The 23,948-nt window shown below is 36.3% G+C and overlaps 2 protein-coding genes across 4 annotated transcripts in view; one reads left to right on the forward strand and one right to left on the reverse strand.

Moving 5' to 3' along the window:
• LOC107412771 (probable ADP-ribosylation factor GTPase-activating protein AGD11) overlaps positions 1 to 15,830 on the reverse strand; it is a 35,615-nt gene extending 19,785 nt beyond the window's left edge. Inside the window, exon 1 of one of the 2 annotated variants that reach the window (XM_060819476.1) lies at positions 15,772 to 15,830. The gene's annotated coding sequence lies outside the window, so the exon portion shown is untranslated. The remainder of the gene's footprint in view (positions 1 to 15,771) is intronic. The other variant, XM_060819477.1, reaches the window with a different exon arrangement.
• A 3,271-nt stretch (positions 15,831 to 19,101) lies between these two features.
• Positions 19,102 to 23,637, forward strand: LOC107412769 (uridine 5'-monophosphate synthase). Of its 2 annotated transcripts, XM_048470088.2 has the most exons (6): positions 19,107 to 20,076; positions 20,872 to 20,955; positions 21,538 to 21,620; positions 21,765 to 21,852; positions 21,944 to 22,198; positions 23,113 to 23,637. In XM_048470088.2, the coding sequence occupies exons 1-6, from the start codon at positions 19,294 to 19,296 to the stop codon at positions 23,239 to 23,241; spliced, it is 1,422 nt and encodes a 473-aa protein (XP_048326045.2). In that variant the 5' UTR covers positions 19,107 to 19,293; the 3' UTR covers positions 23,242 to 23,637. The 2 variants fall into 2 exon arrangements, with proteins under 2 accessions (XP_048326046.2, XP_048326045.2); XM_048470089.2 differs by lacking the exon at positions 20,872 to 20,955 and having other exon boundaries at positions 19,102 to 20,076.
• The last annotated feature ends 311 nt before the right edge of the window (positions 23,638 to 23,948 follow it).

A 23,948-nucleotide genomic window follows, 5' to 3' on the forward strand; every position in this document is an offset into this window, starting at 1 on the left:
TTTAACTTTTTTTGTGGGTAAATTTTTGGAGCCAGAGACCCAATTCAAAAAAAAAAAAAAAAACTATATTTACTACCCAAAATTTTCAGTCAGCACAAGTTCAAAAATAAATAATAATGATCTGAATGAAAACATTATGCAGGAGCACATTAAGTTCGTTATCTTTCATTTTGTTTGGCCGTTACCCTTTTATTTATGGAGTAAAAAAATAACAAAAAAATAGATGGAAAAAAAAAACTGAGAGACTCTATTTTTCGTCTTAATGACTTTCTGCACTAAGAACTATGTTTTAATCACTTCTTGGGGCATATCTGGCATCACAAACCCTGAGAAACAGCTCTAAATATTTTCACAAAATATGCTTCATTGTTGTTTTCATGTTGTGTGCTAAACATCTTATTATTATTATTTTTTTTAACGAAAAAAAAAAAAGAAACAAACCTTTTTACCGTGCAAGGCATTTTTGATTGACCCAATTGATGCGAATCCGTCCGAACTCGCACAACCGACAACTCGCTGGGATGCTGATTCGATACAGATGAAGACCAAGCCGATCACTAGAGCTCAAGCTAAGAGGTTTAAGAACAACCTTGCTATCTTTATCTAAGAGGTAATTCATTCTCAAAAGGGTTGTCCATACTTGAAAATACAAGGCATGTTTTGAGCATACAAGTGATGAAAGCCGATACGGACCTGTGTGTTTATGGATTCCGAGCAGCGGGAAATGGGGTCAAATCTTCTTGAATTCACTTGATATCACTAAGAAGTCATGGGAACTGGTCAAGGCCAAAGCTAAGCTGGTCATTTAAGTGGTGTGCGCATGAGAGAGAAATTGGCCTGGTTTTGTTGTCTTTTCCGTTGGCTTTATTGTATTTTGCTGAGTTGGCTTTTTCTCTTTCCTCCAAGCAAGGGCAACGTGTGAGACTCCATAATAATCTTATTTGGCGTCCTACAAAGCATATAGAAGCTTACTTGGAACTCAAATTGGTCAAAGATTAGTCAAAGTCAACTTAATCAAAAAGCTAGTATTTTAGTTTTAGTTTCCTAATTTGATTTCTACTTTTTGTTTTAGAAAATTACCTTTATTTTTTTTATTTATTTATTTGCTGAACAAATAAGTTTAGAAAGGTTATTATTTTATTATTTTCATTGCAAATTAATTAATTTCTAATTCAAAATAAAGGAATCAATTAATCCAAATTAGATTAGGAAAGGATGTGAAATTAGGCAATTTCCTAATTGGATTCTATGTTGGCCGAAATTTCCTAATTCTTTTAGGGTTTTATTTTGTTCATTCAAAGCCTATTTAAAGGCTTATTTTCAATGAGAAATTAAGCTTGAATTTTATATAGAAAATTATTTGTAAGATTGAATTCTTTTTATTCTTTTGAACACCTAAAATACCATTAGTGAATGAGTGTTTTAGTTTGACTTATCAATAGGCCTTCCATCACCTATTGTGGTGTCTTCATTATATACCAAGATTTCTAATCACAAATTGGTTAGAGGTTAAGGTGACCAATAGAACTTGAACATAATTAAATCCAAGCTAATATAATACGGATTTAGATGCAAATCATCTCAGGTTTGTATCACCAATCTTGTACAAATGTTGTAAATGAGAACTTTCTTTAATTTTAAAATTTTATCTCTTAACGTGCGTTTTCAACAAGGAATTTGATGGAGGAGATATTTTGTGGGATGCGAATGGCACATGCAATGGCGAATGAGTAGATATGGAAGAGGAATCATTACCCAAAAAGCAAAAAAAACCAAAAAAGATGATGGATGGGATATGGTGGTGCCCACAAATGTTGTACTAGCATGGATGGATGAGATGGTAATGTAGAAAGTGGCATACCAGTGTGAGTTAATAATCCTCTTTCAATATGGGTACCGGCCTATTTCGTAATAGGATAAGTATGTTCATTAAAAATCATATATTTTTGGAGGCTAAAACGCTTATAGTCTTTATGAGAAGAACCATAATTAAGGAATACTCATTTTTTAAAGTGGAATGAAAATTTTTTTGACCTGTAAGATCTAGAAATGGAAAGCACTCATGACCAAAATATTTTAAAAAATAAAAAATAAAAATTTTTATTAAATAATTTTTGAAAAAGTGAATCAAAATTTAATATTTTACTTGGAAGCTTATTAATTAGAAAAGTGGCAGTTAAGCAGCATTCCACAATAAAAAAAGGCATTGAGCTTTGAGCTAATAAAGTAAAAGCAGTTTCAATAATGTGATGATATTTGCATTCAATTTTCCATTTTAATTGTAAGTATGTAGATAAGGATGTTGAAAAATAATATCAAAATCGCTAAACACTTGCTTAAGAGGTCTATATTCACCTTTCAAGCCTGCTTGGAAAACTTTAATTTTTTTTTTTATTTGTGAAATTTTCTACCATTTTTTTAAAATGTAAGAAAATACTTGTAATTTCATATTTTAATTTCATGGGATAAATCCAAGGAAACCATGTAAAGTTATCCTCAAATTAAACATAATATTTGTATCCTTCATTTGATTCAACAAATGCCAGATCCCAAACATCAAAAAATACTAATTCAAGAGGTGCATAGCTAACAGTTGTGGAAGTTGGGGCAAATATCCTTTTGTTTTTGCCTAATTGACATGAACTACAAAAAGTGTCAAACGAAGAATTGTTACCCTGATAATGCAACTTTATTCATAATAAAAGAGGATGTATGGCCAACCCTAAATACCATAATTTATGAGTAGGAAATTTAGAATTAAAACAATAAAACTGTTTTGGAACATTTTTCAAAGACACTAAAAATAAATTAGGATTCTAAGAAAAATTATTAGTAATTTAGGGCAACATCACTCGATAGAGACCATCTCTAAGCCTTCCTCTGAGTAATACCCTCTTTAAATCCTTGTTTTTTGCAAAAATAATATGAGAGTTAAACTCTACAATGACATTATTATTAGTTGTCAAACGAGATATACTTAACAAATGTTTTTTAATTTGTGGAACATGTAATATATTGTTCAATTTAATAGTACCATAATGAGTATTAAAGCTTGAACAACCAATATGTTTAATTTCCAAACTTTGGCCATTATCAATGATCAACTTGTCATCACCAAAGTAGTCACTTTTCTTGGCTATGTTTGAAGGTATAGAAATGATGTGGTTGTTAGCTCCACTATCCATCAAACATGCTGAGTTGGCAATCACATTTGGTGAGGCATAAAAAGCATTGTTATTATTTTGGAAGGTGAAATTTTCATCAACAAAACGATGCCAGAATTTATTTACACTATATCTTGCTATTTTGCAAATTTGGCAAAATATGCAATTATTATTATTTTGGGCTCCTCTACCACATCCTCTGCCCTGCCCGTTAGTGGAGAAATTGCTCATGTTATTTGGTTATCCACTGCTAGCGGACTCTGATTCATAGCCATGTGTAGAATCGTTACCAAGGCCAGAGTTGTAGGTTCAGCCAGAATTGTACTTTTTCGGTTTCTTGTCAGCAACTTGTGCAAATATAATTTCAGGTGGAGTTGCTTGAAGAATTTGCACCTCTTAATTCAGTAAAAGGGATTGTACCTCTTCAATATCGAGAGGCATGCCGCTGGAATTAATGTTGGCAATGATGGCATTGTATTCCAATGGTAATCATGCTAATATTTGTATAATAAAATTTTCGTTAGTGATGTTGAAACCAACAATAATCAAGGAATCAACAATACTTTTTATCTTTGTAAAATAGACAGTCATTGAGGATGAGTCCTTCTTTGTTGTTTGGAAATGGACTTTGAGTTGCATTATTTTTGCTTGAGATTGACTTCCAAAAAGTGTTCAATGGCACACCAAACTTGATGAGACGTCAATGTTGTTGAAGCTTTCGAGATTTGACTGTGTATATCCGGTGAGATAGATGAAAGAATCCAACATAGAAGAGCTTGATCTAGCCTTCTCCATTAAAAGATGTATGGATTTGGAACTTGAGTCTCCATAGGTTGCATATCACGAATTGTACTAGATATTTTTATAAGAGGTGGTGGAACCAAGCTGCCTTTCACAAAGCATTCCATGTTATTGCCAATAATTGCTAGCAAGATTTGTGACTTCTACATGATGTAGTAGTTTTGCTCTAATTTGAAAGGAAAACTATAGTTAGGAAAGGTAACATTAAAAAGATTTGGTATGGTAGGAGCAGGCACTACAGTAGAGGAGAAAGAAGCCACAGGATTGGAATTGCTCATTGGAGCTTTAGAGAATCTCTGATACTATGTGACTTTTCAACAACGAGTAAAATAACATGAAGGAGACTTGTGTTACTCATAATGTCACACTTATAAATACATGATGTAGGCTTATCATTAGCCTTTGGACACATTAGATCAAACTTAATCCTAACCAATATAACAATATACATATATGGATAATAGATGATAACCAACAGCATACAATACTTATCAATAGACACCTAAGCATCTTAATGCTTTACGCTATCAATAAATAATTACTTCTTCCTCTAATTAATAATTAATATTAGTTCTTAATTGTTTTACGCATATTTAATTATTAATGATCTTCTTCGATATATGAAGATGGATCTTTCAATTTTCATTTTTGAACTGATCAAAGTGGCTTTTAACTATTTGCTACATCTTCCTCAAAACTTATCATGCATGCATGCCCAACTGCATAGGCCTTTAATCTTCTCTAATCACATGTGGGTAACTAATTGCCTAGGTTAGGTGTAATCCATAGAGACATTGGTAGTACATATTGCTCATTTGCTTCAAGACAGCATGGTTAGATTTTTAAAAGCAATGTTGGCCTTCTTTTTTCGGATTTTGATTGCTAAGTAAATAGCCTATGATATCCACATTTCAATAAAGCCAACTCAATCTCGTAATCTTTAGGAAATACCAAACACTATGAAAGAAAGTTTTTGGCCAGGAGACAAATCATAATAACTCGACTAGAATGGAGTGAATAGTTTGATGTTATCATTTTGCAATTCCCATATTCTACTACATACAACATCCTCCCAATCCTTTGTGGTCTCCTTAAGACATATCAAACAGCCCCTAATTAAGGTCTATGCCTACAAAAGGCAAGCCTTTGCACTTGCTTGCAATTTTTTGCACTCTTCTCTACCACATGCAAGTGGGATGAATATTGACCAACATTGCTCCTCGGATAACAATTTGAAGTTAATCATTTGGGTAGCTACTCCCATCATTATTAGCAACTTCCTTTTTCTTCTTGTTGTTATCAAGATTTTACTTCCTAATTAAACCACCACATTTAAGTGGCTATTCCTACTTTTCGCCGCTATCACTCCATATATCATTTAGGATAAGAAGGAACTTGTTTTCCTTGATAGATATCCATAAATACATTGTAAGCAATAAAGCTTCCAATGTTTCTAATTCTGGCAATTCCTTTTGATAGATTCAAGAATTACTTTGGCAATTCTAATAAATTCAAAATGTTTTTTTTTTGGTTGAATCTCATCATTTGAAACACCCAAATTTTGTCATTGATGTGTCATTTTTTTTTTTCATAAGAAACAAAACATTTACCATACAAAAAGCACATGTAATTTGTAATCTATTTTCCAAAAGTATAAAACGTCTAAGTTTGAATACTGATGTCAGGACCTGTCCAAAACCCCTCACCGTAACCCTGGACAAGCCCTGATCCCAGAGAAATACCACCGAACCTTCCAATGGAAAATTCGACAGCATCTCCCCTAAGGGAAGGACTTACCACAAAATTTACCTGTACAAAGATTGTCAGGACCCGTCCAGAATTCCTCCCCGGAACCCTAGACAAGCCCTGATCCCAGGGAAATACCACCGAACCTTCCAACGGAAAATCCGGCGGCACCTCCCCTAAGGGTAGGACTAACCAAAAATTACCTGCACTGAAAACACACTTCTATAAACATCCCCTTATTCCTCCCACAATACTACAAATTGATTCCACAAATTTAGCACTTCAAAAATAACAGCAACTCAGTGCATAAATAATAACTACACGTCCAATACAGTATACAGAACATTATACAGATAAATGTGGAATTTATAAAATGACAGATAAGGAAGCAATACAAGATAGAGAGGAAAAAGGGAAAAAATACTTCTTGAACTTTCGGCAACGAACTGAGACATTGGGCTCGCCCCGGATAATCAACGTCTCCAACCTGAACCTAGGGGAACAGAATTTAAAAACGTGAGATGCTAATCATCTTAGTGAGTGACCCTCTCTACTGAACACCTTTAATATTAATAATATAACAAATAAAGGGATTTAATTAATACCAGCAATTAAGTAGATAAATAAATAAACAATTGAAGTAATATTTTCTCTCAAAACCCTCACTATTTACTCCATTGGAAAAGTTCCCCTTTTAAAACATTTTCACAAAAATCCGATATTCGTACCTCCCGAAAACCAAGGGATCAAACCATTTGATAAACAATAAATAAATAAATACCCCAATATATAATTAAAATGTAATAATCATAATAAATAATTTTTGAACACTTTTGGGGTTTGAAACTTTATCTGAAAATTTCACTTGACGCACCACACCATATACCAGTGATGCCCTTCGATACCCAGCGTCCCGAGCACCGACTGGAGGGGAGATTAAAGAGAGAAACTTGCAAACGGCACTTCGACGTCCCGACAGTACCGCTGCTGAAACTGTCATCCCGGCCAAGGGAGGGGCGGCTGTGGCCAATATCAAACTTGCCTGCCCACGGTCCAATGGCAACCACGGGAGACATAATACTTGCGCGCTAAACCACATAATACTTGCGCGCTAAACCACGTGTATATACACCAGAACACCAATACTGTATGAGTGCGTCTAAAATAATTATTAAACCAACCGTACCGTTTTCCAAAATTACCGTGGGAAATATATTAAATTTTTCACACTTACCATCCCACATATTTTAGTTAACAACCGGTACGAAAACATCGATAACAAATAAACCATAATTTTCTCTTAATACGAGGTTCAACAGATAAAATACCGTGGGCATAATTATAAGATTAAACCACCAATTTAAACGAATATTTTCATAAAATATTTAAACCAATTATGCCAAAAAATAATGCTTAAAACCACGTACGATTATTACCGAAATATACTTTGCTCATGCATAATAAATAAATTAAATCACAATAAAATCATAATTAAATTGTACCACATGAGCATAATTTAAATACCAATGAAACACCAATTAAACATAATTAATTGCCCAAATATTTTTAAAGGTGGGTCACTCACCTGGTGTCAGGACCCGTCCAGAATTCCTCCCGGAACCCTAGACAAACCCTGATCCCAGGGAAACCCTACCGGACCCTTCAATGGAAAATCCGGCAGAACCTCCCCTAAGGAATGGAATTACCACAAATTACCTGCACTGAAAACACACTTCTATAATTGTCCCCTTATTCCTCCCACAGTACTACAAGTTGGTTCCACAAATTTCAGTACTTCAAAGTAAATACAGTAATCCAGTGCAAAATAAATACATAAGTGTCCCATACAGTATATAGAGCTTCATGAAGCACTACTAAGTATAGAATACTGCAAGAGTGAAAGAAATATTACAACTGCAATAAAAGAAGAACAGGGTACTTCACGAACTAAAACGGCGAGGAAGATCAAGTCCGCTCCGAATGAACGCCGACAACCTGGTACCTAGAGGAACGGAATTTAAGAGTGTGAGATGCTAATCATCTCAGTGAGTGACCCTATCTACTATACAATATAATACCACGGTAATAAGTAGATAAATAATAATTAATTTGAAATAATAATTTCTCTCAAAACCCTTACAATTCTCTCGGTTGGAAAAATTCCCCTTTTAAAACCTTTTCACAAAACCCTTTATTCGTATTCCCCGAAAACCCAAGACATCACATAAATACCAGAACGGTAATAATTATATTTTTAATTCCAATACAGTTTCAAAACATTTTATTTTTAAAACACAGTTTTGAAAATCATTTGATGCACCCACTATATACCAGTGGCGCCAACAGTACCCAGCGTCCCGAGGTACCGCCAGACAGGAGGTTATAGAAAGAAACCGGCATACGGTCGCGTGGCGTCCCACTGCGCCGCTGCTAACTTGGTGTCCCGGCCATGGAGGGGTGGCCACCCTCATCCGATGGCAACCACAGGACAACCTCATAATATCACCTGCGCGCTACTCACACCCACCTGCGCGCTAATCATATCCGTGTGCACAATATCCATATCACATATAATCAGAACACCAGTACGTGCACGGTGCATCTAAAAATCATAAAATTCACAAATTTAAATTATAACAAATTCCACAATTTGCATAAACATAGCGGGTATAGTCCATCCGCTTGAACCCGGAAATCCTCCACAATTTCTTTATAATCAACACCATAAATTACATGATTTTCAAATCCACCAACTTCCAAATCCACCAATTCAAATATTCACATTTTCCCAAGCATAAATAATTCTCGAAATATAATAATTAAATCTCATAATATTCCATGGGCATATTTTATAAAAATTGAAATCACCAACATGAGCAAATATTTTCCTTGAAATGTTTGAAAATCAAATCGTGCCCGATTTAATATTAAAACCACACGGATTTCAAAATCCTCAAAACCATAAAATAATTTCACATGGAATAATTTTATATAAGGCATATTTCCTTTAATCAAAATAAAATGCATTAATAATTTCACAATAAATCCAATAAATATTTGGCACATAGAAATTAAATTCCAAATATTTAAATCACACATAATATGCACCAATTAAATTCCCAAAATTAATTTGAAGGTGGGTCACTCACCTTAAGCACGTATCTCAATCAAGATCCTTTGTAGGATCGACTCCGCTACTCGCACGTGCACCTAAAACATCCACAGTACCAAACCACAAATATTAATATTTTAATCGGGTAACTCCCAAATGGGTACCCGGGGAGCGAACACCAAACGATATCTAAAATTTACGAATTATATATCGAATCGAAGCTCGAGTGATAATGATCACAGATTCGGTCTTAATTTCCGGTGATCAGACCCGACGGGGTCGGAATTTCGCCGGAAAGCTTTTCGGGTTTCGGCTCCGCAATTCTCCCAAACCGTCGCGAATTGGCTGGAACGGGTGCCGGATTCAGGTTCAGGAGGTCGAACCCAGTGGACTAGAGCCGACCGAGGAACTGGGTACTCGCCGGAACAGTAATTCCCGGCGAGCCGCCGCGGTCACCTGACAACCGTCGCCGGCGGCGGCGCGTGCGGTGGCCGTTGGCTGTGATTTTTTGTAGAATTGTAGATCATGGGGAGAGCAATCCAACAGGACCGGCGGTGAGGCAAACGGAGGCCAGACGGCGGAGAAATCACGGTTTGAAGATTTCCCGCCCCTCGCCGGAAAACGCTCCGATCCCGATGCGTCGGTGGTCCGGTGGCCGTGAAACTTGGTAGGTCGGCCGGACTTGAGGAGAGGATGAAGGGTGTCTGGCGTGTGTGGCCGGAAATGGGTCGATCGGCGGTGGAGGGAAAAAGTCACCGCCGATCTTCGAACGTCCGGCGGCCGATCGCCGTGAAACTTTGAGGTTTTGCCGGAAATGGGGAGGGGTTTTGCCGATCTCTCTCTTTCTCTCTCCTCTCTCTCTTTCTCTCTCTTCCCCGAGAATTTTGTCAAATAAATGCCACCGTGTGATACTGTTCATGCCACGTGGACCAATCAGAAGCTGACACGTGGCATCACTGTGCACTTAAGCCAGATATAATAAAATAATACGGTATTCGGCGAATTTCAAACATTCATAACTTTTTAATCAAACGTCCGATTCAAGCATGCTGCTAGTCTATGAACTCGTATCGACGAGTACTTTACAACCATACAAGAGTCAACACAAAATTACACCACAAGAAAAAGTCAACTCCCGGCACCTTTTGGACTGTTTGCACTTCAACTTGTTTTGCCCATAACATTCAAATCATAGCTTCGTTTTTGACGTGCTACTAGTCTACGAACTCGGGGCATCATGCACTTCGCCATGGTACCCTGGTCAACTGAAAATTCCAACTGGAGCAAAAAGTCAACTTTTGACCCGCTCGGTCAACGGTCAACCTCGGTCAACGTGCACAGATTCCGGTGCGATTTGGGATGGGGTGTTACACCTGGAGCATGCAATTAACCTAAGATCCACCATGGGATCAATTCCACGACTCACCGGTGCTCGTAGAACACAATTCACACACAATCAAATAAATTAATATTTTATTCGGGTAAATAATACCCGGTACCCGGGGGGTTAAACACAAACGTTAACCAAAATGGTCGAATAGTATACCGAATCAAAGCTCGTGTAACGAGGATCACGGATTCGGTCTTACTTTCCGGTGATCGGACCCGAGGCCGCCGGAATTTCGCCGGAAAGCTTTTGGAATTCGACTCCTCAATTCTCCCAAACCGTCACGAATTGGCGGAAAAGGAGGCCGGATTTGGATTCAGGAGGTCGGAAACAGTGGACAAGGACCGGCGGTGCAACTGGGTACTTGCCGGAACAGTAACTTCCGGGGAGCTGCCGCGGTCACCGGCAACCATCGCCGGCGAGGGCGCGTGCGATGGCCGTTGGCTGAGATTTTTGGCAGTTTTGTAGATCGAGGGGAGAGGGTTCCAACGGGACTGGCGGTGAGGCAAACGGAGGCCGGATGGCAGAGAAATTGGGGTTTGAAGATTTTTGGCCCCTTGCTGGAAAATGCTCCGATCCCGGCGCGTCAGAGGTCCGGTGGCCGTGAAATTTGGTAGGCTGGCCGGAAATGAGGAGGTGGTGAGGGGTGGCTGGTGCGTGTGGCCGGAAAATGGCCAGAAAGGGGTCAAACGGCGGTGGTCGGTGGTGGAGGGAAAAATCACCGCCGAGCTTCGGCGCCTCGATCCGGGCCCGTTAGGCGGCCGACGGTCGTGAGATTTTGGGGTTTGGCCGGAAATGAGGAGAGGCTTCCGTCTGGCCGGTGCGTGTAACGATAATCAGCCGAAAAATTTGAAGATTCTGGCGGCCGGTCGGTTTCTCTCTCTCTCTCTCTCCTCTCTTTTTCTCTCTCTTCCCCGAGATTTTTGTCAAATAAAAGCCATAGTGGTGATACTATTCATCCACGTGGACCAATCAGGTGACGACACATGGTATTTCACTGTTCATCGATTCAAAAACATTAAAATATTACGGTATCCGGCAAACTTCACGCGTTCATAACTTTTTAACCGGATGTCCGTTTTAAGCGTGCCGCTAGTCTGTGAACTCGTATCGACGAGCACTTCACAACCATGCATGAGTCAAAGCTCATTTCCCTATAAATAAAAAGTCAACTCCAGCACCACTTGGACAGTTTGGACCTCAACTTCTTTTGCTCATAACTTTCAAACCGTAGTTCCGTTTTCAACGTGCTACTAGTCTACGAACTCGTGCCAATGTGTACTTCGTAACGGTACCTTAGTCAACCTAGAATTCCATCCAGGTCAAAAAGTCAACTTTGACCACTTGGTCAACGGTCAAAGTCAACAGTCAACCTCGGTCAACGTGCAAAAATTTTGACATGGTTCGGGACGGGGTGTTACAAAGATACACTCCTATATGGTATCACCTTATCTCTCCTACCTTACTACAATAATTTCCACAGTGGCAGAACTTCGATAACAATTTATATAAAACACATACGTATATATATATATATATATATATATGCAATAGGAATAATCAACTAAATAAACAACCAATTATACCTTTAATCATTCACGTCCGCCCACACCACTCATTTATTGCCGAACATTTCAAATACATTTCAAATATTATGTTACAAAATATACCAATGCGTAATATAGGAATAAAAGTAAAACAATCATCACATCAACAACAATAAGAATAATAGCAATCACTTTCATGATGAAAATAGTACTAATATCATCTGTCATATTTATTCGAAGGTAATCACTTGTCCAAAGACTATCACATAATCACAACTATCCCAAGGACTATCTCACATGCCCAAAAGCTACCACTTATTCCAAGGATTATTCTACTTGCCCAATGACTATCTTTCTTGTCCGTAGCTTGTGATACTTGTCCGGATATACCATATGATAATAATAATAATAATAATAATAGAAATAATATTAATAATAAAAATAAAAATAAATAATGGCAATAATAATAATAATCATAATAATGATGATAATATGAGTAATAATGAAAATAATTGCAAACATAATTCTGATAAATAATAATTGTAATATTATTAACAAGAATAATATTAATAATAATAATGACAATAAAAGCAATTAAGTATAATGTTAGAAAATCAATTTATGAATAGATAGAATAGTACGAGGTCAAATAATATTTTAAAATTCAAAATATAATATGAAATATACACTCGTATCAAGGGTACAAACGATACCCTCCAATATGCTGTGCAATCCATGATTCCAGCTGTCGCCGGCACCCTACTATCAATACAATCCGGGGTGGTTGCCTAGATTAGTCGTCCAATCCCATGGATTCGTAGGCAACATAGCTACGAAGCTAGCTCTTCATGGGCCACATCGGATCACTGTCCCTGTACAGTATGATACATACAAATATAATATATATATATATATATATTTACAAAAAAAAATACTTGATGCACATACAATTTACCAGTGGTGTCCTACGGTGCCCAGCATCCCAAAGCACCGTTTGACGAGGAGGTTAAAGAGAGAAACCGACATACGGTCGCTTGGTATCCCATCGCGCTACTGCTTAAACCGTCATCCCGGCCATGGAGGGGGGCGGCTATGGCTAATATCAAACTTGCTTATCCTCGGTCCGATGACAACTCGCGGGAGACATTACAACCTGCGCACTAATCACATCCACATCCACCTGTGTGCTAATCATATCCACAACTACAAAACACTGGTACATGTATGATGCATCGAAAATCGATAAAAATATTTTATAATATAATATAATATTATAAAATTTGAATTTTTATAAGATACACTTCAATTCATGTAGTTTTATCAAATTCACAAAATTTCATGCATAATAAATAATTAAACACATAAGTATAGTTTTGATCACAATAATTCAATATAATCAGTTCCTCAAACCTTCAAATTAATTCATACTAAATGTCAATAGAACCACATACAATTCCATAAATAATTAAGCATATAAAGATACATTCTATTAGATGCCCTAACCTCATAATAAAGTTAACAATAATTTAATAGCATTTTAAATCTACAGCTTTCCAAATTTCGGAAACATTAATTCAACCCATATTTATACAATTCAACACAATTTGACATCCTCAATATAAATAGTAATTATTTAAATATTAAACATATATTTTTCACATTACCACATTAAAATAATATTATTTTATCCAAAAATATCATCTTCCAAAATACTCAATCACGGTGCCAAATGAAAGCTAAGGAGAACTTGAGTGTAAAACCAACCTTCATTCGACTCGGAACAGTCGGAGTTGGCCAGAAAATGGCCGGGAAGTTTTGGCCGGACTCCCCTTCCACTTATCTCACCAATGACTTGGAATTTGGACAAATGGATGTCATTTTTTGTAATCAGGAGGTCGAAAACCGGGGGGAGGGGCCAACCTCGGGACCGATGGCCGCCAGAAAAAAGGCCCACCCACCACCTCCCCAACCGTCGGCTTTAGGCATCGATCCTGGCGTGCTTGCCGGCCAATCGACCGGCGACTCGACGCCTGGGCTCGTCCAGCCGTGGGCCACCATGTCGTCTGGCGCGTGTGGCCATGCGACGGCCGGAAGAGGTGCAGCAGAGAGAAAGAGAGACCGGCGGGAGTGAGAGGGAAGGAAGAAAGAAGAACGAATCGGGGCGGGGGGGGGGTGCGTTTTTTCTTCCCACATGGGGAAAAAGAAAAGAAAAGAAAAGAAAAGAAAATAAATAAATAAATAAATATATAAAATAATAATATAATATAATATAATAATAATAATAATAATAAAATAATGTAATATTTAATTGTCTAAAATGTGGCATTTCCTTGTCGTGACACATGGCACTCTTTAAAATGCTACATGTGGCATCGCGGTTCACGCACATTTACAGATCGATGAATAGTAATAGATGTCTGGAAAAATTTCACAGGTCCGTAACTTTCCAATTACATGTCCAAATCAGGCGTGTCGCTAGTCTATGAGCTCGTATCGACGAGTACTTCACAACCATATATAAGTCAAAGCTCAATTTTACAAGAATAAAAAGTCAACTTTGGCACCCTTGGACAGTTCGGACCTCAACTTGTTTTACTCATAACTTTCAAACCGTAGCTCCGTTTTTTACGTGCTACTAGTCTACAGGTTCGGATCAATGCGTACTACGCAATGGTGCCTCGGTCAACCTAGAATTCTTGCCGAGTCAAAAAGTCAAAATTTGATCCTTCTCGATCAACGACGGTCAACTTGAAAATTTTCCGATGTACTTCGGGACGGGGTGTTACAACTTTCCCCCCTTACAAAAATTTCATCCTCGAAATTTCCTACATCATTGATACGTAAAAATATTGGTCGAGAATTTGCGCCTCGAGCTCCTATGTCGCTTTCTCAACTAGGTGAAGAAGAGGCAATCCCTAACCATTTGACTAGGTCATACGGATTCCCACTAAGGATAGATGATTCTAATTGGCACCTACAAAGATTAAAGTTACTTAAATTCGAACAACGAATTCGTTTCGAGACAAGAGAAATAACGCTCTAAGATGGTTAAAATAAGGGAAAGGATGCGGATGGGACGCACAAAAATGCACAGTCCCTTAGAAATTCTAGAACCTAAAGCTCTGATACCAACTGTCAGGATTAGGGATGTCAATTTGCCCCGTCCATCCCCGAAACCGCGGTGCACCGCCCCTAACGGGGCGGTTTTTCCCCGAAAATTCGGGGATGCGAGGCGGGCTCGGGGCAAATACCTAAAAACCGAGTCGGGGACGGGGAATAATAACCCCGCCCCGATATATATATATATATATTTATTTATTTATTATTTTTTTTATAAAATTTTATTTAGATAAAATCATTTTCTTCTTTTTTTTATTTATTTTTCTAAATATGTATTTTATTATAATTGTAAATTTGTTCCTTGATGTATTTTATTATATTTTTATTGCATTGTAGTCATTTTTTTTATATTTTAATCATAAAATAATTTTTTTTATATAAATTTTTTTAAAAAATATCAATTAAAAAACAAAATGGGGAAAACCGTCCCACCCCGTCCCCGCCCCGCAAAATCCCCGACCCCGCCCCGCACCTAAAGAAACGGGGAAAATCGCGGGGATGGGATGTAAAATTCCCCGCGGGGACGGGGACGGGATTTTAAAAACCGGCCCCGCCCCGCCCCGTTGACATCCCTAGTCAGGATCCGTCCAAAACCCTTCACTGGAACCCTGGACAAGTCCTGATCCCAGGAAAATACCACCGAACCTTCCAATGGAAAATCCGACAGCATCTTCCCTAAAGGAAGGACTTACTACCAAATTTACTTGCACAAAGATACACTCCTATATGGTACCCCCTTATCCCTCTCACCTTACTACAATAATTTCCACAGTGGTAGTACTTCGATAACAATTTATATAAAACACATACATATATATATATATATGCAATAAGAATAATCAACTAAATAAACAACTTTAAAAAAGTCCCAAAAAAATAAAAAAACAAACAAACTTATATAGGAAAATCTACTTATACAATGAATTCAAATGGGTTACAGATGGAGATATTGGATTAATGATAGGAGCAAAAAATTAAGAGGGTAAAAAGGAAATCCAGATCAAACTTATTGGTGGCAAATACATTGAAAATTAAGGGGGAAAAAGAATTGGAATGGTTTTCTAACCAAATGAGGAAGCATATGTTTGGTGATTGATTGGCATAAGAAAAGGCTCAAATAATTGGCATTAGGAAAAAATATATATATATATATATATATATATCATAAAGAAATTGAATTCTTGTTAATGGATAATGCAGCAAAGAGAATATATGTTATTTTCATGGAATTTTCAAACGGCAACAAAAGCTAAGATTCCGGGAACTGAGACGGGAATGATGAGGAGAATCTTCAATTTTTGGTTGTTTTCTGTTTTTCCTTATTTATTTATTTATTTAATATTTTTTTGGGTTATTTTGTCAACAACCATATTATATTTAGTTTTTGCTTCTTAATTACAGAATGTCAGTGACTCGGTGCCATAAAAATGTCAATGTAGTTTGGTGGCAATCGCACGTGCTGTTATAAACCCCGTGTAAGTCATTTTTTATTTTCCGGAATCAATTCTGCAATTTTTTTTTTATTTCTTGAAAATTATTTTAAAATCAATTCTTCAAAATCACAAATCATATGTGTAAGTTGATAATATTTTTTAGTACTTAATTTAATTTATTTTTTATCATAAACTTTTCTGTTTAGTTAAATTATAATTTCCTATTTCCAATGTCAATTTAGTGTTTCAACTCGATTCAAACAATTTTTGTGTTTTAACAAACTTTGACCAAGTATTAAATTTTTTTTAATTTTCTTTAAAAAATATTAATTTTCAATTTGAAATCATTGTTTATGTTGTAAATGAAACAAATCTTCATTATTAATTACGGAAAATTAATGCCAATAATAAAGGAGCAACATTAAACAAGAGTTAAACAATCAATTACTCTAACTTTTACAGTTTCTATACAATTAGCAGAGATTTTAACATTCCTATAACAGTTCTTGTTACTTTATGAAAGCTCATTGTTTTTAGTATAATTGACCAAATTTCTAAAAGCAACAAAATATGTGCAATTCTTATACTCCTCCGGATTAATTTAATTATCCAGGTAAGATTCAATTTCCAATTTAAAGATAAAGACTTATTTGGGAAAAGTTAAAGAAATAGAAAAAGAAAAAGAAAAAAGAGGGAAAGCAGTCGTTGGTATAGCATGTTGCCTTCATTTATTTATTTACCAAAAAATATAAGTGTGTGTGTGTGTATATATATATATATATATTTCATCCTTTAAAATTTTTTTTAAAATTACTCAAAATTCATGAATGGTTAAGCAAAATTAGAAGAAGAAAATGGGAAAAGAAGAAAGTTTTATGTAGGCACGTGTCAGACGTAGAAGTCGATAGTGTTGTGCACGTCATGAGACATGAGGCCGGCGTAGGGTCCACCCGGTCATATGACAACCGGATTTGTGTGGTTCCTAATTGGACGTGGAAATCGGATTTGGGCGGTTTCATACTTTCATGCCCACCATTCAATAAAAGATTAAACATGAAAAATCTCGGTACATAAAAGATTAAACATCGCTAACCAAAATTTCCTACATTTTACTCTTAGGCTTCAGCCCCAAAAAAATAAAAATAAATAAAAAAAATCCTATATTTTACAAGTAATTGGTCAGAGAACTTTAAATTCTTTTTGAAAAAAAAAAAAAAAAAAGAAAGCTTCGAGCTTTAGGTTTATGATCGCCAAAATCACTTATCAAATGTTCGGATACCAAAATTCATGAGATTGTTTTATGAGCTAGCATTGATAATTTCATCTATCTACGTACACAGTAAGCCCTGTTAATTGATCAACACCAGATTTATATTAAAGTGATGGAGGGATTATATGTGCATCCAATGTATAAAGTAGCTAGTGTGGCTTGAGGAGGTTCACATTCACAAACAGGGTTAGGATGTCAACATTTTGATCATATAAAAAAGTGTACTCATGGTCATATTCTTAGGCGATAAACAATTGTATGGCATTGCTTGAATTGTTAAGCTAATTAATGTAAAATGAATCGCATAAACAAATATATAGGATTAATTCAGATCTCAAATAATGTCATAATCCCTTTTAACCAAATATCCCCTATAAAATAACTATGCTCACATGGCTCTATGAAGCACTAAAATCCTCTTTCTTTGAAACTTTTATACCATTACATAAAAAAATCTAATTATATGCTTGTTTCATTATTGAAAGAAAAAGTTTGACTTTATCACCTGGATGATAGCTTAACGGAAAAAAATTGCTTTATCGTCATATTTACGAGTACGAAAATTAAAATTTAAGTTTTAAAAATCAAATTATTATCTCAGATGATCGCATATCGCGTGGCACATGACTATTACTTGATAGCTACGATACTAAAGAGATTTTTTTTCTTTAGCAAAAAAAATAAAATTTTTGACTTTAATATTGCTTTGAAAAAAAAAAAAAAAACTACAGTTTATTTAAGGCTAAATTTTGTCCTCTTTTTCTTTCTTTATTATTTTGTTTTTATTTTTGCTGTGATGTCCTCTTTTCTTTCTATTTTAAACTATATTATACATATCCATTATACATAATTTTTTTTTAAAAAAAAAACAAAAGGAAAAAAAATGAGGCTAGATTTTGCTTTTGGCAGCTTAAAGTGGATTCTATCATTCATCCCCACCATCATATTTCTGTCCTGTAATAATTTTATCTTCTAGTGCGTGGTCTACTTTATTAATTTTGCATCCAAATGTTACTTTTCTTGACACATAGTTTGTAGTGATCCATCCAGTAGCTTTGTAAAAACAATCAAGTTAATTATGTGTCATATGCTTTTGAATGTTTATTTAATATATATCTGTCCAAGTTCGCGTCCCCTTAGTGGCCTGGCCTGGTGGTCGAGAGTCGCTACTTGCGCCAGAGAAGCGCGAGTTCGAGTCTCCGGGGAGGGGAGGGCATAGGGGTCAGCCCAAAAAAAAAAAAAAAAAAAAAATCTGTTTAAATATTAATTTTCATAAATTGGCGAAATGTTTTAAGACTTTTTAGCCAACAACACTTTACATGGACATCAAGAGTCACCAAATCATTTAATAATTATAAAAATTCTAAAACTATATCTTAATAATTATGTTTTATTTGGTTAGTAAAAATTAATTTAGTGTCTCATAAATAATTTTACGTTTTGTCTTGTAATAAAATTTGTTTAGATCACAAGAGCCCAAAAAATATTTATAATTATATATTTGAGTTTATAAAACTAATTTTTTTATTACTCTAAGCAAAGAATGAAAAAAAATAAAAATAAAAAAGTGTGTAATTCATAAGCTTTAGTAGAGAAAAATCTTGATTAGAGGATAGAGGGTTTACACTAACAGAGTAAGAGTGTGCTAAACCCAGAGAGCCACCACCAACACAAAAAACACAGATTTTTGAGAGCCAAGCTCATCATCGGAAAATGTCATCGTCGCCGTCGATGGAATCCCTAATCCTTAAACTGCACGAAATCTCCGCCGTCAAGTTCGGCGACTTCAAGCTCAAGTCCGGTATCTCCTCCCCAATCTACATAGACCTCCGCCTCATCGTATCCTACCCTTCTCTCCTCCGCCAAATCTCCCAAACCCTAATCGCCTCCATTCCTTCCTCCACACGTTTCGACCTCGTCTGCGGCGTCCCCTACACCGCCCTCCCAATCGCCACCTGCGTCTCCGTCTCAAACGACATCCCTATGGTCATGCGCCGCAAGGAGATCAAAGACTACGGAACCTCCAAAGCCATTGAAGGCCATTTTCAAGCTGGCCAGGTCTGCCTTATCATTGAGGACCTCGTTACCAGCGGCGCCTCTGTTTTGGAGACGGCGGCGCCGATCCGCGCCGCCGGGATGAAGGTGAGCGACGCCGTCGTTTTGATCGATCGGGAACAGGGTGGGAGGGAGAATCTCGAGGAGAATGGGATTAGGTTGCACGCTCTCATTAGGCTGAGCGAGATGGTGAGGATTCTGAGGGAAAATGGGAAGCTTGGGGAGGAGATGGTGGACTTGGTGACGAGGTTTTTGGAGGCGAATCGGAAGGTGGCAGTTCCGAAGGTTAGGGTTAGGAGTTTGGGTTTTGAGGAGAGGGCCAAGCTGTCCAAGAATCCGACTGGGAAGAGGCTGTTCGAGGTGATGGTGGAGAAGAAGAGCAACCTGTGTTTGGCTGCCGATGTCGGAACTGCGGCTGAGTTGGTCGACATTGCCGAAAAGGTGAGAAAAATTCAAACTTTTCCTTTTTCTTTTGCTAGGTGAGATAATCATAATCACGAGATTCACGACCCGAGTTTTCTAGGGAAATTCTAATTTTCTTGGGAAAGCATGCTTGGAATTGGAAGTACACATGTCGCTGTGGTTTGTCATCGCTCATTAATTAGAAATTTATGGATTTTATTAATTTACTAATCATATCACACGGGATTAGGGTCGTGTGAAGCCGCGAATGCTACAGGATGTCACGTGAATTTTGTACTAGGTTGGATGGCACTGGCATATTGTCAGTTAGTCAGCGTTATGTGGATAAATAATTGAGTAAGCCAGGCCTATCCCATCATCGAGCTGATATGGTAGGCCCAGCTAATTGATAGATGAACTTCAAAGAAATCCACTAAGTATAGCTAATTGATAGATGAACACCAAAGAAATCCACTAAGTATACCTGAAGTGTCAAAGCAATTTGTCTGTGGTCTCGTTTTATGAGAAGAAAAGAAAAAGATGGTGAAAGTATGAAAAGCAAGCTAAACTTAAGATTGGTCAGGCATTTGTTCTGATTTGTCTGAAAAATCTCATAAAGCAATAACTTAGGTTGGTGGTGAAATGAAAATAAAAGGAGAAAAATCAGTCTCAAGGGTATAAATATGGCTGAACAACAAGAATAAGAATTACTTCAATGGTTTTTGCATAATACATTGATCAATTAAACATTGAATTTGATTATTTGTTTGGATGAGAAAAGATAGTGAATTATGAAGGCTGTCTAATTAAGAGAGAAGATACTCTTACATGCAGGTTGGGCCTGAGATTTGCCTGTTGAAAACCCATGTCGACATATTGCCTGATTTCACCCCAGATTTTGGTTCTAAACTGCGATCGGTATAACTACTTTTCCCAGTTAAAAGATTGTTAATCATTGTTGTTATATTTATTATATCAGTTGCTGTGGTTCATTTGGTTCTCTGATACCAGTAGAAGTTCTGCTTTGATGTTATAGACACTCGTAATTTTTTATTTTTTATTTTTTATTTTTATTTTTTATTTTTTATTTTTTTTTAACAATTATTCAGTTTCCCTTTTGTAAATATACTTTTGTTTTGGTGAAATTGTTTGCATTACTTATCCAGAGAAAAGAGAAGGAACTTTCCTCCTAGTCCGTTTACTTGCTTTTGATGGGAATTCTGTCTATAGATTGAGATGGAAAATCAGTTCTTAACTTCATACTTTGGAGTTGTCTTGAGTTTCATTTTTAATGATATGTGCAAGTGTTGTTCACTCGACACTCTTTGGTAGAATGATTTTAACAAATTGTTAACCATGCATTTCCCATCCATGAAGATGAGTGTTACTTGACTTTTTTTGAAGCTATTATCGCTTTTGTTGAATTATGATTAATATTTGAGCTTTTGGGTTGATTCTAACAACCAAGTTATAACTGATATGCCATTTATCTAATTGAAGATTGCAGACAGATATAATTTCTTGATCTTTGAAGATCGTAAGTTTGCAGACATTGGTAACACAGTAACAATGCAGTATGAAGGGTGCGACTTAGATTCCCTTGTTTACTTTCCTATATTTACTTTTATTTTATTATTAAATTTTATTGTGTTACTGTCTTTGCCTTTTCCATTTTAGTGTTATTGCCTTTGCCTTTGCCTGAGGATTCTTGGTTCTTTTGATTGCAGCGGTATCTTTCATATATTGGATTGGGCTGATATAATTAATGCTCACGTAATCTCTGGTCCTGGGATAGTTGACGGACTGAAATTGAAGGTCTGAGCTGATATCTATTATGATTGTCAATTGGAGTCAGGTCTTCAATTAAATAGCCTCGAATATATTGGTACTCTTGTACTTTATGCAGGGTTTGCCTCGTGGTAGGGGCCTGTTGCTGCTTGCTGAAATGAGCTCAGCTGGTAACCTTGCTAAAGGGGACTACACAGCTGCAGCAGTGAAAATTGCTGAGGATCATTCCGACTTCGTCATCGGCTTCATTTCAGTAAATCCAGCATCATGGCCAGGCGCACCAGTAAATCCAGCTTTTATCCAGGCAACTCCAGGAGTTCAAATGGTGAAGGGTGGCGATGCTCTTGGTCAACAATATAACACTCCACGTTCTGTAAGTTCTATGATCATCTTTAAACTTATATGCCTTTTCCTTTTTGCTATATATTGGGAGATATGTATCTTTTCTTCTTTTCCTGTTAGTTTGATAAACTTTGTTAGGCATAAAAAATTCAAGGGGCTTAAAAGCTTTAACAATCTGCCTATTTTGTTAAGGTTGTCTATGGCTCCATGCTCAAGTTGTCTCATGGCTTATTTCATATTTGTATAGGAAAATTCATACCACTTAATAAGCAAAATTTTACTCTAAAGCCTTTACAATTTCCAGTGATAGATTTAACTTTTGAACTAAATTGTACCTAACGAAGATGGGGTCCTATGATTTACTCGAAAAATTTTTGGTTGATGTTTGAAAAAGAAAGAAGTTTCATTCCGTTTTATTACCGGACTAACTACAAGTGAGTTTATTATTAATTGACATATCAACTGGTAGAGCATAAGCCTTTTACCACGTATGATTTTGTAAAACAAGATAGAGAGTTGAAACATCATAGAAATTGATGGTCAAGAGTTTAGATAGTGAACATGCTTACTTTGAGTTAACATTGATAAGAATTCAAACATTAAAGAGGACGTTGTATCTTGATCGATGATGGAGTTTTGTATATCATCTATGGCGTCAGTTTCAATTTTTTCCCCCCTAATGGGATAAAAATTTATTCTACTGTTGTTGTTGTTGTTGTTGTTACTATTCTCTGTTTTCATTAATGATTCTTGCTTTTTAATTTTTTCTAAATTGAAATGAATTTTTTTTTTTTTTGAGGGAAAGACACAACCAATTCTTAATCTTCTTTACCGGTCTCAGTCTTTAACTGCTGGATGATGAATATGCGCGCTTCTCTAGGCCATGAATTACAGTTATCTAAATACTATTTTGTAGCTTTTCTGACTCAGATAAATGGTGTCCAGGTCATCTATGATAGAGGTAGTGATATTATAATAGTCGGCCGTGGAATTATAAAGGCTGCAGACCCTGCAGAGGCAGCTCGAGAATACCGTGTTCAGGGATGGGATGCCTACTTGTCGAAATGCAGTTAAGTTAACGTGGTTATTGGGGTCTATTTCTTTCGGTTTAACTTGTTAAATGGTATGACTGAAGAAGAGTCAAATTTTCATCCGGAAGGATTTTTGGTATTTTATATCCATAAAACGTGAACTTCAGCATCAATGGATCGTGGAAAACTTCAGCTTGATATTATGAGTGCCACTGCTCTGTATGCATAGACCTTTTGTGTTTGGAAACCAGGAAACATGAATGCAAAATTCTTGTTACTTGTTGAAAAAGTCTTTTCCTTGGTTGTTGTAATTATTTTATGACCTGGTCTAAATCGAGAGTAGAAATAGAATCCCTGAACAGTACTAAGAATCGATGTGTTTTGTCAAAGTAAACTTGTTTATTATTAATGGTAATATGGGTGGGGGTTAAGATATAAATATGATATCATAACAATTATAAAATATAGATTACTCTTGCCACGTAAAATAATACGTTTCAGCATAGTAGGCCAATATCAAATTATTCACATCAGAACAATTATCAACCGGCAATACTGTTCCATGCATTAATTTTTATGTCATATCGGAGGATTATAATTTGTTACTTTTTTAATACGAGACCATGTTTGGTTAATATATTTGTGGGGAATTTATATAATGGTGAACATAATTTTTGATGATTTACCCAAAAAAAAAAAAAACATAATTTTTGATGCTTGAGCATTTAATACATATCTATGAAGAAGCAT

This window comes from Ziziphus jujuba, chromosome 8 (genome assembly GCF_031755915.1).
Source record: "Ziziphus jujuba cultivar Dongzao chromosome 8, ASM3175591v1".
In the NCBI taxonomy this organism is placed as follows: domain Eukaryota; kingdom Viridiplantae; phylum Streptophyta; class Magnoliopsida; order Rosales; family Rhamnaceae; genus Ziziphus; species Ziziphus jujuba.